Genomic DNA, 14,659 nt, shown 5'->3' on the forward strand with positions numbered 1-14,659 from the left:
GTATGAACAGAAGAAAGCCAGAAAACTTAATAGTTCTGTTAATATTTTATATGAAATTTTGATGTAGGTGATTGGCTTGTACACAACTACTCCCGAGTTTATTATATCAGATTTGTTTACGTTTTTCTTTGTTTTATGGCTTCGACTTCTACTAATGACGCACGAGGTCACAATGTCTTTGTATTTGGGATTTTATTTACATAATAAAATTGGCAAAATTAACTATCTATATTTAACACCATTAATGGTTTAACCGTACTTCTTACGGTACTACAATTTTGTTCCAATGTTTAGTATTCAAGTAATAACATCTATAATATTGTACTACCTGACAATATAAGATGTCTGAAAATTGTAAAACTTACCTATATAACACGGGTTGATTGCGAATAATTCGTGGAATAAATATTTCACGCGCCATTTTCTAAGATAACAAAATGGTTTAAAAATGGAAAATAAGTTGGTGTATTTTTTTTTGGATATCTTAAGTGCTTTTTACTTAATCAGCCAAATTTCACTTATTGATAGCATAGTATTGATATTTGATATCAAGAATCCGCTTACAATGTGACCCAGTTTGACATCTGCCAAAATAATGTCATTTGTTTTTTTTTTGTTTTTTTTACGAACTATCCCAAATTACCGTGAAGGTCGCACGCCGTGATAAAAAATTGCATCTAATTTATTTTTTTACATATTTTTTTGATAAAGAACGCTCAAATATTATATTGGAAAATACTTGTTTTATAGCTCAAATTGGAAATAAATTATACAAACATACTCTGAACATGATTTTGTGCGTAAACATAACCTATATTAAACCTGTAAATCCTTCACATTCCATCCGAAATCTGCGGTAAATACGCGAATATTTCAAGAATAAATTCTTGCTCAAGCTGCAGCCAACCGGAACAAATAATAAAATCAAACGCATATCGAATATGCGCATACAGTTGTCTGGCATTACCGTTTGTTGGCCTTGGCCTACAGCGACTTTCGGACGGTGACGTAATTAAGAACCTTGAACGTATTCCATACCACGCATAATATCATTGTTGACAGCGCTCATGCGGCTTCAAGTGACCTGAGTTTCACGTAAAAGTTTTTAAGGAACAATATGTCAATCATGTAGTGACGCCTTGTAGTTTCTGCGATTGCCCATATAACATTCACAAGAAACAGAATTTTATAGTAAGGTCTTTGAAAGTTACTATTGTACATTTCTATGTACAGTACAGACACCAGCACTTTAAATAGGATTATGTCCAGTTATAAGTAGTGTTGGCATCAAATATAGATTGTACTTAGAAAAGCGTGTACAAATCTACGTAGCGTGAAGACTCTTTATAATTCGTCATACAAGAAACGTTTATAATTCGTTTGAAACGGTATTACGGTACGGCCGTTAAAAATCCAGAGAATTTGTTATCCAATAAATTTCGACATGAACTTTGATTGATTAGGAAACAAGAAATTTGAAACGCAAAAAGAATAATGTAAAGCGATAATACGATACGAACTTCTAATCTATTGATGAAGAATGGACGAGTTTTTCCGTTGATCCCTTTAACAACTTGAATTCGCAAGGCAATCGAAACAACACTATAAAGTAAATAAAAATGTCAGAAAGCAATGTTAATGTAAACTTTAAATGTATGTATAATTACTATGTCAAGTGTTGAAACCTTCGGCAAAATTAACTTCCGAATACTTATCATACAATACAATTGAATGGCTATGACCTTTTTGGTAAAACCAGCTATCTTATCATTTCATTAAACCAACGAACTTTATAACTTCCTCATTTAAAATGTATTTTTGTAGATTTTCAGTTTCCTAAATATAATAATTGTTCGAGGTTTTATAAAGAGACACGTGTTTAGTAAAAAATGATATTTCTGTAGGTTAATTACTAATTCTAGAAGTTGTACGGCGCTTTAAAGTATAATTCTTGTATGCCGTCACAATGAATTGGTATAAATAAGAGCAAAATAATTGTATACCTCGTATATTAATTCAGCTATTAATACCGACCTCAATAAACACTTCCACTAACACAATGTTTATTAATAATGATCATGCAGACGTACTAAATATTCAAGAACGACGAGTCAAGGTTAAAAACAACATCTTCATAATATTAACATCATTATTTATACGAGATTTATTTGCTTATATCACGTTCCTAGCAATAATAACTAGCTAGAAGTGCTCAAGGTCAACATTCATATGGACCTTAATAGATTTTCCTTTTACATATTCATACGAAACTTGATTGCCGGTTGTGTATACAATGTCGTATAAAACTGGCAATGTCTTTTTAAAAATAAAATATTTAATTATAAGTTTATATTTGGAACAGACGTCATACTTTGAAATATCAAGGCTATTTTTTGTTTGATTTATAAACGTTTTGTTGGACGTATTAAATAATACCATGTAATGTAGGTATATACCTATATTTACTTTAAGTTTAGATGAGAAAAAATATAATAATGTTAATGATGAAAAATAAAAATAAGTAGTCGTAAGTAAGTAGAGGAGGGTTTTTGAGATCTAAATTAATTTAAATGAATAAGATAAAAAATATCGAACCATACACCTCTCTCTCTCTCTCTCAGATAAAAGAAATACAAAAAAAGAAAAAAATACAACAACAAAAAAACAAAGAAACAGCTGAGAATGGAGAATCTGTAAAGCCATTGCAACGCCTTAAAGAGAAAAAATGGCCTTGTTGTCCAAGATGAATAATAATGACCTCCACATCTATTATGTATAACCATTTTTAACGGGAAAATACCAATACGTCAAAAACATTAATATTTCCTTATAACCATGTCATTTTAAGTACTATTTATGTGCCGAACACGTACATGAGGTTAGTTTTACGAGAACATTGCAGTTAGGGAATTAATATCGTGGGTAATGGATTGTGACGTAGGCAAGAGTAATAAATTGTGCTAATTCATATGGCTGAACATGTTTGGCCGGATGTTAATTATTGTTTCTTGACGTATCTGCGAGTTTCTCACGATTATTCAAGAAACGTGCTCAACTGTATTAGCATTCGAATGTTTGCAGTGATTTATCGTTTTAATATTTAATGAAAACGGTATCATAAAATTTACATGCCTATTTCGAATTAATTTAGCATTCTGAATGTTTAATAATAAAACACTTTTTGAGAATATAAATTTTTTGAATACGATATTACGATAGTGTGGTAGTAAGTTTAAAGTGATATTTTAAATATCCGGGTTTAACTCCTCCGGGAACCTAAGTGCAAAATTACGTTATCTATTTTCATTTAAGTGTCGTTACATAGTCACAAAACCTTAGAGTAATTAAATCAGCCAGTATTTTATACATTCATTTTCTTACATTATAACCGGTATAAAACAGTTCATGTTTTATTTTCCCTGTAAATTAAAACCACATTAACATCCATATTTGGTACATCTAAAACAAGTTTCTTCACAGAATATCGTAAGCAATAAGCATACCGCAAACAGAAATTCCCAGAATCAAATTAGTGTATTTTCTGGGTATAAACACAATAAATTTTACCCGTTTCTATTTTGTCGTAAGTAAACATAAATCAGGTTTTTTTGTTGTTGTTCTTCAGTACTGATTTAATGGTATTCAACCACTCTAACATTTAAACTTTACATACCTAACTAAAACATGCTGAGGTGCAGCATGTTTCGATAGTGTTTTAAAAACAAGTTTCTTTTTAAGTTTGAAGCATTTACGCTAAAGTTCTATTTAATACTTGATTTCTCTCATGACTAAAAAGATTGATACCTACTAATATCTCTTATGATTGACATTTAATATGTAAGGGCATGAAAAACATAAAAAAAAAAATTTGAACCCAGACTGGCCATTACATCATTTTAAAAAATTAAACTAACAAAAGACAAATTGGTAATTTATACAGTTCGGTATTCAAAATTTATAAGTAGCGAGAACAGCCAGACATTTCGAGACGTATAAATAATGAGGTCGGTACGTATTTCCTAAACATTCAACAAGAATAACACAACCAAAACTTGGAGACTCGCCAAATATATTTATGTTCATCATTGCGAACTTTTTCTTGCATGTCGACAGAGTTATTTTCGTATGTAAATGAATGCCAGTTATTTTTATTCTGTCCTTGCAAGTATTTAAAACATTATCTGTATTTGTTCTTTTAGCCTATTCGTAGTATGCAATTGTTCGTCATCTTATTGTGGGTATAATAATATGTGTTATTGTATATAAATAAATTCTACTGTGTTAGTGTTTTAAAATAGGTACAATCAGGCAAGTCTAGACAAACTAAGTAAAACAATAAATTCTTAAAATACATAAATATACTATTGTTGGAATTCTATTTTGTTTCTATTGTGAGGTAAATAACAAAACACACAATGTTAGCCGTGTTTAATGAGCATGTTTTATTAAAATTGCTTAGTATTATTTTACGTTACAATACACGTATTTACGTTTTAGTCATTTTTCTTTATTCAAGGTCAGGCAAAGGATATTTTAAGCCAAGTCTATCAGGCAAAGATTTATCTTAATTGAAAAATATAGCTATCATTTATTTTCTTCCTTAGTTATTCCCAGTCTCCCACCCCAGCATCCCTACTTTTAAGAACCGAAACCTTGTTTGCAAATAAGATAACTCCAAATTAACGATTTTCCGTTCGTAACGGTGACTAAGACGGCTACCTATAGTTTACATAACCAGTCAATGGATTGACTTAATGTGCAACCTTCTTACTGAGCTACTAGAAACATTCCATTGTTCATCAGAAGAATGAAACGCTTTTAAAAACAAATAAACGGCAAAGAGGTTGCAAATTATAATAGTCTTAGGAGATTAACTTTTTTTCCGTTTGACAAACAGAATAATGAAAAATAGCGGCGATTAGGTAAGTAGTTTTATAAGTATGATAAATTATAATAATTAGTCACGCGACTTAAATGAAATTAGCAAGGTATAACGTATTTGAATTCGTAACAACTGAGTAGTATTTTAGTCAAATTAAACTTCGGATATTAAACCTTTTGGTGGAACCGAAACATTTCTACTCATGTTTTTTAAAGAATTAACAACGTGGTAAATAAAGCACTATTGTGGTTTATTTCGAACTGGGTAAGCCTGCGTCTGACAGTTAATAAATTAGTTAGGCACATCGTTGTCGCCTTTAGGCACAGTTTAAATTAATGTTTATCTATTTTATATAAATAACAAACCACTCATCATAATCTATTTACCCGATTTCAAACGGCATAAGTGATTTAAACCAAAGTAGGCGTTTATCTCAAAGGTTTATGAATACAAAATAAGCGTTTCAAATAAATTAGAGAATATGCAAAACAATTTTTTCTCGATAGTTAAGTGATAAAATCAGTAAATGTAGAATGTGAAGGAGGTCGGGTAAGAACTCAAAAACATTTCTCGTCTTCGTACACAACTTTTTATGACTCGCAAATAGTTTTAACGCAATTGATGGTCAAACTGCTGACTCATTTTGAACCTTTATACGTTTTCATATCAAAACAAATTGAATTCTTGTTTATAAAAAATAACCTATTGGTTGGCCATACAGCATGTATTTAAATGTACATTTTTCGATGATGAGTAATAATAATTTCTCAATACAAAATACACCGAAACTAGACCGAAAGTTTTGTATATTTGTGTTGGTTAAATATGTTTTATAATGTTTATTGGGTACTATTAGACAGTATATCTATACTCAATTTGTATTTATTTTAACATGTTTGGTTATAAAGATATAAGAAAATTTGTATTATATTAGAAGTTTGAAATAAACTTGAAATCTAACGTTGTTGAAGTCAACAATTTATGAACACGATAATAAGTAAAGAATTATGATACGATTCCAATGAAATAGAGTAGTGTGAATGCCAGGAATTCCGATCGTAAAAAGTTTTAACTCGTAATGATAAAAGGTACAATTATAATTTTTAACTGCAGCGAACGAATAATAAACCACTTTAATACGAATGAGTTCCAGCAATCTGTTAGCGATTAATTAACAATTATTCCGGATTAATATGGTATTGAGTTTTCGTTTATTTAGTTAATTGCAATTATTGCGAAGCTTTTGAAGCGATTTTTTTTTGTATAAAAAACTGAAAACGTTCGTTTTCATTTTAATTTTGTTTTTGTGTGAGTTTCTTTTAACATTTATGTACCTTACTATGGTAGTAATAAACAGCGAGTTCAGTTAGTATATATAATGATGACACATCACAAAAAAATGAAAATTGTGCAATATGATACGTTTTCTACGTAAATTATCACTTAGCAACAACATTACGACGGACAGAAACACGTAACTGTAACACGGATAGTGTAAGATCAATATGATCATATCATGGTCTATACATACTCATTTGAATATACTACTTACATATTATTAGCTTTACACGTATGCAAATATGGAATTTTTATCACCTAGCAAATACATTTTGTTTGTTCAAAACGAGTACAATGACCTGGTTTAATCCAGTAGGCAACGAATAAACTACACCTATATTCACGAATAGATATACTTAGCAGATAAGAAACCTTCTTGATAGTCAACGGAATGTTTTTATTTATCTTTATTTTATCCTGTACTTTTTGATAATAGAATGCCTTCTAGCATGTATATGGCCGGCTGATGAAATTCATTAAAAAAGTGAGTGTGAATCATAGTGTATAAGATTAGGTTTCGCATGTTCATGTAGAATGATTAATTACATTTATCCAATTTTATACCTTTTGCCTTTGTGTCTAGACTTTGGCATTGCTTTTTTAATTTTTATTTCAGTTTCAAATATACCTGTTTAGATTGTAACATGTATCACGTTAATTTAAGCTGCCCTAAGTATATTGGTTTCTTTTGCTATCCCGACCTATGCTATCACCACAGAATCTCATGGCCAAAGCAATTAGACAGTAAACTCACCGTAGCAGTCTTTCATGTCTCTCTCTATCGTATGTAGCCGCCGCGAGGTAGTCGTCCGCGATGGCATGGTGCAGCGGCGCGTGCAGCGGCGGTTGGTAGCGCTGCTTCCACAGCAGCTCGCTGGGGTAGAGCGTGGGCGGCGGCGGGGGAGGCAGGTGCAGCAGGGGCGGCGGGGGGCCTCCGCCGTAGCCGTGCGCCATGCCGCGCCACTCGCGCTCCTCCACGGAACTCGCCGAGCCGCCGGACCGGACTCCGCTCACTCCCGAGTCGGACCTATCGTCCGCATCTCGCGCGCACACTATCACACAGTCGTCCTCCTCGGAGGCCACGGCGCTGGCAACACCATCCGCGCCCACACTCACTTCACTCTTCACTTCACACTCACTTGCCTTCACTTCCTCTGGCTTTACGCACTTGTCGGTTTCCTCACTGACTTCGGCGACATCACTTGCACTGACACTTTCAGCGACACCTGTAGCAATACAAAAATATTCGTTAGACATCATACATAAATTACAACTCATAAATAAGGTCGGAGGAATTTACTTTTGCTGTTATCATCCGGAATGATGTATAAGTTTGAATAATTTATCAGAGCCATATCTCCATGTCAAAACAAATTAATACTGTGTTATCAACGAGGTGCCAGCTGCATATTTTCAAACGGCTGACGTCAGAGCTGAGTCCGTCGTTCATGTCGGCACGTTTGGGACGAAGCCAAAATAAGCCCATTCACACTACACCCACGTATATAGAGGTACTTACGTAAAAATAATATATTGTACGTACCTACCTAAGTACTACCCATTTATATTTTAAGTGAATTAAAAAAAAGCACTTCAAAAAGAAAATGTTTATTTTTAGCGATAAACATCACTTTATTATGAAGTCGTAAATTGTTGTAATGCTAAACGTGACTAATCAATTCACAATTGCGTAACTACCACTTGACTAGGCACTCAACAGATTGATTTACATGTTAAATGACGTTAGTGATAAACACGAAGTCAAGCAGTGGTATTATGGTGCGCGTTGCCTGCATATCAAATGCGAAATTATTCAAATAGATGGTGTATTAGTAACCGGAACAGGAAGACAGGCTTATGAAGAGATATGGCGACGTGGGTGGAACTAGCAAGTAACAAGTTGGCAGGCGGGTCCGCGCGCCGCACGTGAATGACGACTGGAGGGTCGCCAAGCGGCGCTGTCGCCAGCGATCGCCCGGACATTTGGCGCTCCACCAGAACGAGGGCAATGTGATAAAATCCCGGGAGGATGCGTCACACTCATACAAATTATGAAATTACACACACAATAGACAGCTTACTAGGAAGTGTCAGGCTTTGGCTCGTTTTATTACCATGTCTCCGTCTGTCACATAATTTAAAGAGGCGATCGTCGCGTCTATCGTACCTATAGAGTTATAATTAATTGACACTAGGAAAAATCGGATAAAATTTATTTGCCACACGAAATTAAATTGAAAATTCTACAATAATTACCCTGACTTGCTGACTGACTCCCTGATTACTAGAGGTTTTGCTTATTTGTAACACGCGATCGTTATCGGATATCTTTTACTATTCAAGTCATTTTTAGCTGTACACAACGATTAATTTATACATGTACCTACGCTTAATACAAAATTCGACACGACACCTACACAAAAGAGCGAGCCTGCGTGTCGAGCGAACAACAATGGAATTTTAATGAGAGAGCTGTTAACGAGGATCTTCATTTACATAATCGCATATATAATTATTCATAACAAACATAAACAGAAGAAGCTGGCGATTGTGTGGTTGCCTACAGCTGGCCATTATTCACGGGGTGCGTGAGTCGCGAGATCTCATCGCAGTCGGCGCATAATGATATGATAATGTATCTCAATTCGCGATACGGTTGCGGTCGAGCCGCCATTTTTAATGACCGGCGCTGGCAAGCCGTGGTGCAAACCGGTTACGGCAAAATCTACCAGACAACGCCTCTCAGCCCTAACGACATTCCATTTCGGTTATAGTGACGCACCCACCAAATACATACATAGAGGTAGATAACCTATCGGCGGTAACATCATTCTAATCACTGCACACCCACTCCTATTAGCGATTAGTGTTATAATGTCAAAAAAATATTGCAAATTCAGTCGATGGACAAATGTGTTATGTTTACGTAATACGTAGCAAAACGTAAATGAGCCAGAGTAGGCGTGAAGATAAAAAGAATTGCAAAATCACAATGGCTACGATAGCGTTACTTATTGCTTGCAAATGAAACGATAGTTGTTTTAGTCAACAATATTCGATAACAAGAAATTCAACAAGCCCCAGCTGTTTACAATGTTAAAAGAATACACGAGGCGGAGAAAACAAACCTGCCGCTTTACAAACAAACGACCATTGAACGAATGTAAACAAAAGTTGTGAAACAATGCGACAGTGATCAGCGGGAGGGGACAATGGGGTAACAAATAACTCGACGGGGAAGTGCGGCAACGTCGCAGAACGACAACGGTTGATTGACAAGACAAACGCCGAGGCGGAACCGGTGAGAGAGCTTTTCATTAGATGGAAGGCAAGGCAGGGCAAAAAGTTGACACCCAAGCCCCGAGAAGCGCGGCCGCTCGCCGTTCCAGCACGACGCCAGTAAATCCTGACCACGACAATTTGAATTATTCATGAAGGGCGGGCCCCGGCAGCCGTAACTTAACAGACCGACTATTGCACCCACCTATCGTGAATGTTTAAGCCGTACAGATATAAATTATATTGCAGCTGTACAGCAAAAGCAAGCATTTAATTTGACCTACTTTTTTAATACCTTAATCAATTACTGAAAGATAATTCATACTACCTTCAACTACCACAACAATACTCGATTCGTAGTAGGTTTAACTCGGCAAAATACGTTATTAGCAGGGTTTATTGCAACAATACCGTTAATTGTTTAATTATTTGAGTTCTGAGAATCATATTTAACCGCAATCGCATTGTTAACAATTACGTCAGACGAGTCGGGTCATTTGAGCTTTACCACTCTATTAAGGTGCCTATTATGACCTGTCTTAAGAGGTTGAAAGATCTAAATCATCAACTGTAATCATTTTTATGAACCAATTAAAATATCAAGAATGCTATTACATTTTCCATACTCGGAAGGTAGTCTAGAACATGATATACCTACCTATCATTATGTACACAACTACTTAAAGGAAGTCGAACGCGTGACTGGCAACGATCAATCAAATGTTCCAATATTACAGGAGCCCACGAATAGCTATTGAGGGTTATACAGCTTAGCGAGCATTAACGACGGGAAGTTACGTAAATTACTGTTATGTGGAACATGAATCGCATCGCTGCATCCACTATGTGAAGTTGCTATAATACCTATTTTCAAATCATGTAAGTTTTTTTTAATAAAGTGACATATCGTATCTTTTAGTAAAATGTTATCCTACATAAGATCTCAAGCTGATTCATTTACGTGTCATACTTAACAGAAACAAAACCGGCTTTGTGCGAATAACACAGCAAGTTATACACGAGTTCGGTAGACAAAGCGGTTGTAGATCAATAATTTAAAATAACCTGTTTCCGTGTTATCTGAGCGTATTTGCCGACTCAAAGCCATCTCGTTAAAACCACTGGAGCGTTTCGACTCGCCGACCGTGTAATGAAACACTTCCATTCAGAGAATAACCGTTAATGGAACATAAGTTGACAAAGCTTTCTCTGTGATAAAGCAATTAAACAATCTACGAAATTATATAAGGAAACGTGTGTTAACGTAAGATTGATTGTATCGCCATAAATAAGAGTAGGAGGTGGGTCTGCCGCAAACCGCAACCGAATCTTACTTTCTAAAAGAAGCTAGCAAATACCTAATGCTACATCGAGCTAACGTTCGCTTTTGAAATATCAACCTAGTTTTGGATCATTAGCCGTGTGGTATTCCATTTACGGAAGCCAGTCTCGTCCATATAAGCGTCGAAATTGACGATTTCCTTTTATATCATTTACGTGATTGCTTCTACGAAATGTGAGTTGGTGCAAAATTTATCTGAGTACGGTGGTGCATCATTTATCGTGACTACAGAATGCAATACCACCTTGAAGATACGATGTAGTGTAGCCAGATATCACGACTGGCGCGACTCGTGCAGTAAATTGCGCAATGTGCTATTGAAAGCGCACGGAGGCGAGCGCGCTGCAATCTCCCTCGCATCTCACGACATGTCCCGATTGTTCGTGACCGGAATTCTTGATTTCGAGCATAGACAATACACTAGAAACGCAAAGGTACCTACTTTATCCACATAACAACATCTCCGGACGTATCACGTGAGGTAAATATTAACATTGCTCGGCAAGCGGGTGACCCCGAACGTCATTATCATGAGATTATTAACTGGGTAATTACCCACTTATGAAACGTAAATACCTACATATATTTAGGTGTTGGCATTTCCTGTCATTGTAACGGGTAAAATATGATAAGATAGGATTTGGCTTAATTGAAAAATAAAATGTGAATTTGTGAAGTAGGTACTTTGTATTCTACTTTTACTTGGGTGGGTACTTCGTACGATCACAAATTGGATCTTTGTTCACATGAGCTAGGTTTGTTTAAAAGCGCCCCGTGAAATTGAAATACGGAAAAGCTAAAAATAACTCATTACCACTATCAAAGAATTAGAACAAACGGTACGGGTCAGTCTACAATAAACAATAGAGCGATAAAACACGCGATTCGATAACGAATCGCTGTTTACGGCAACAATGCACACTTGGAAAGCATTTGGCGATAAAACCCGATATGAAAGGTCATTCGGTGCAAGATTGGCGGCAATAACGTAATAAAATAACTAGTTATTAATCGTGCATGCACTACACGACGCGCCGATCTGATTATTACCTGCTCGTTAGGTAGCTATACGATTATCTAATAGGTAATTCTAGTAACGTATACAAGGCAATTAACACAGATTTCCAGCATTATCTCATCATTAATAAACGAGTGCATGTACCTAATGACGTTGGTAGACCTAGATAAACTTAATAATGCGCGTTTGGCTGATAAAACGATTAAATTTAATGACATTCCTACGTGTTTATATTTTAATGGCTATTTAATTAGTGGACATAGCGCCCTTGTCAGTTGCTTTTTTATTTTAGTAACTTTTATGAACTGTAGGTACATTGTCTTCGCGGTATTTTTTATCGGTAACTTCGCAGGTTTTCAGTATTTGATTTAGTTCTGATAAAAAGACACGTTTTAATGTAGGTATTATCACGAATATTTCATCACATTATTACCGAGGTCTTACAAGTTAAGGAATTTGTAAAAATATAATAAATATTATGAATATTAAGGGAACCAAAATTTAATATAACCCTATTTAATTTTATCCAAGTGGAAGGTAGGTGTGCATTTTTTCAGTTTAAATTGACGGAGACCGTTATTTTTTGTAACGTCTTTAACCACATTGGCATTAATTCTTTTAAGTCACTTATCGGCACAAAGCAGGAAAAAAGTTATAAAAACTTAGTACTTACTTGTTTGAATGCAATAGACACTTAATAAATCGTAGTTATTGTATCAGCATTAAGTTAAAATAGCTTCGTCAATTTACTAGAAAACACTTTAATTTACAATATAATTCAGACACACTTTTCTAAGTGCCGTTAACCACACAAATGACCTAAGTCACTATCACAGATTTTCACAGTAAAATCCTCCTGTTTAGAATTCCAATCAAGTCGAAATCCTTCCAAAGCTGGACTTAGTCGATGTCAAAATATCATAATATTCACCAGCACACACTCACAAATTCCAAATGGCTATACGTAATAATATTATGTACAATTCACGACTATGTCAAAATGATTTGTTGCGAACGTTGCGTGGCACAGCACAGACGTGCTAAAGCCTCAGTGGCGCACAAAGAACTGAAATGCGGGGAAGGGAAGTAGTGTCCGGAGGAAAGGGGGCGCGGGGAGGTGTGCGGCGGCAATCTAGCGACGGCGACGTAGCACAGCGTCGTACCACTACCAACGTAGCAACAAGTGAACGGCGCGGCGCGGGTGTGAGGACGTGTCGGGGTGAGCTGGGGACGAGCGGCCCCCAGCACAAAGCGCGCACCTGACGCTCATGTGCACCCGTCCTGTCTCCAGCCGCGATACACGCGGACGGCGGTCCCCACGAACCTTGCATACGACAGGAAGGGCAGATGTGGCTAATCACGCCGCTCGCTTTACATAATCAAACAGATGTAAACACTTAGAATCCCTTACAAAAAATAACTATTTGAACTATTTGTCACGAGGTGCGCAGTTACTATTGCACATAATAAAAAAATCATAGTGTTATTTGAAATACAATTCCAATTTAAGATTGCGACAAATACTAGACTCAATTAATAAACCTAACCCTACCAACGAATTGATTTAGAACACTGTTTGAAAAGAATAATTGTTAATAATATGATTAAACACACAATGACTGACACGGAAATGAAATTTATTCCAAGAAAATGTACTTCTTCATTTTGATAAAACAAAGGCGACGCGGCTTGCGTAAGCGTGTCAAAATACCACAGAACATTCGCTTAATCTCTAAATGATTGTCACAAACGTTAATTGGTATAAACAAAGAACGGAATGCTAATAAATACTATCTTATTATTGAAGATGGAGTAAACTGGTATCAATAATAAGACAGAGATAATTTATTCTAATCTAGGGCGAGATTTATTTCTCAAGTAAACTTTATGGTCGTCCCGTGGAGTAAGAATTGCTCAACTAATAAGGTTTATTATTTATTACACGAGTATCGACATAAAATAATCAGTTTATCGGGAGTTTTACGTTATAGGAACAGGCATTGTTATAATGGGTACAAACAAATAGCGATCGTTGACCAACATACCGAAAACATTTTACAACGCGCTAACGATTTGGCACACTCCCAACTATTCCGTGACAAGCTATACGTTCTATGTTGGCTTTTATAAATAACACAAAGAGTTCAGCTCGCAGGTCACATAAATAAAATTGATGTTCACCCAAAGGAATTTGCATGAAAAAATAATCTAAATAATGTTCCATTTTTGTTGTTTGATAATAAAGAACATATTTGGATTATGGCCTTATAATATACACAACATTGTTGTGTTACGGCACGAACTTCTAAGAAATAAAGCTGTTTTTTATTTACTCAACCATTAAGACAGTTAAAAAACCTAATTACTTTTTTTGTTAAGTAGATCATGCAATTTGTATCGCGTTGTTGTTATTAGTTGTTTTTATGATCGTGTCTTGTCATGCGGGCAGGCGGATACGTAGGTAAATTGGCAGACAAAACCTGTTTGCTGTTTTTTGTAAAAACAAGCAAAGAGGTCGCATACCTCGTATTGACCTTGCTAATCGAGTTAGCAGTTACATGCGAATAACTAATATTCTGTAATTTGCGCATACAAAGCAATGAAGAAAAAACGGCGATAATTCAAGTGGAGCGAGTCGATGTTAAGTGACTCGTATCCACCTACTTGTAACTAATGTCTCGCGTTCCAAATAACAATGATAAGTGGTTAATGTCATTGAGATAGCTGTGTTCGTATCAACCACACAATCACGTACAAGATAGTGGGATAGCGCAATATCACGCCTTTAGATAATCTCCTA

The 14,659-nt window shown here is 35.5% G+C and overlaps 1 protein-coding gene across 1 annotated transcript in view; it reads right to left on the reverse strand.

Moving 5' to 3' along the window:
• Positions 1-14,659, reverse strand: part of LOC113498243 (lysine-specific demethylase 3A-like) — a 155,968-nt gene that overhangs the window by 6,525 nt on the left and 134,784 nt on the right. The window contains exon 9 of the mRNA XM_026878185.1: positions 6,975-7,446. Within this exon, the coding sequence (XP_026733986.1) occupies positions 6,975-7,446 (472 nt within the window). The remainder of the gene's footprint in view (positions 1-6,974; positions 7,447-14,659) is intronic.

The sequence above is a fragment of the Trichoplusia ni genome, chromosome 10, assembly GCF_003590095.1.
Source record: "Trichoplusia ni isolate ovarian cell line Hi5 chromosome 10, tn1, whole genome shotgun sequence".
NCBI classification, from domain to species: domain Eukaryota; kingdom Metazoa; phylum Arthropoda; class Insecta; order Lepidoptera; family Noctuidae; genus Trichoplusia; species Trichoplusia ni.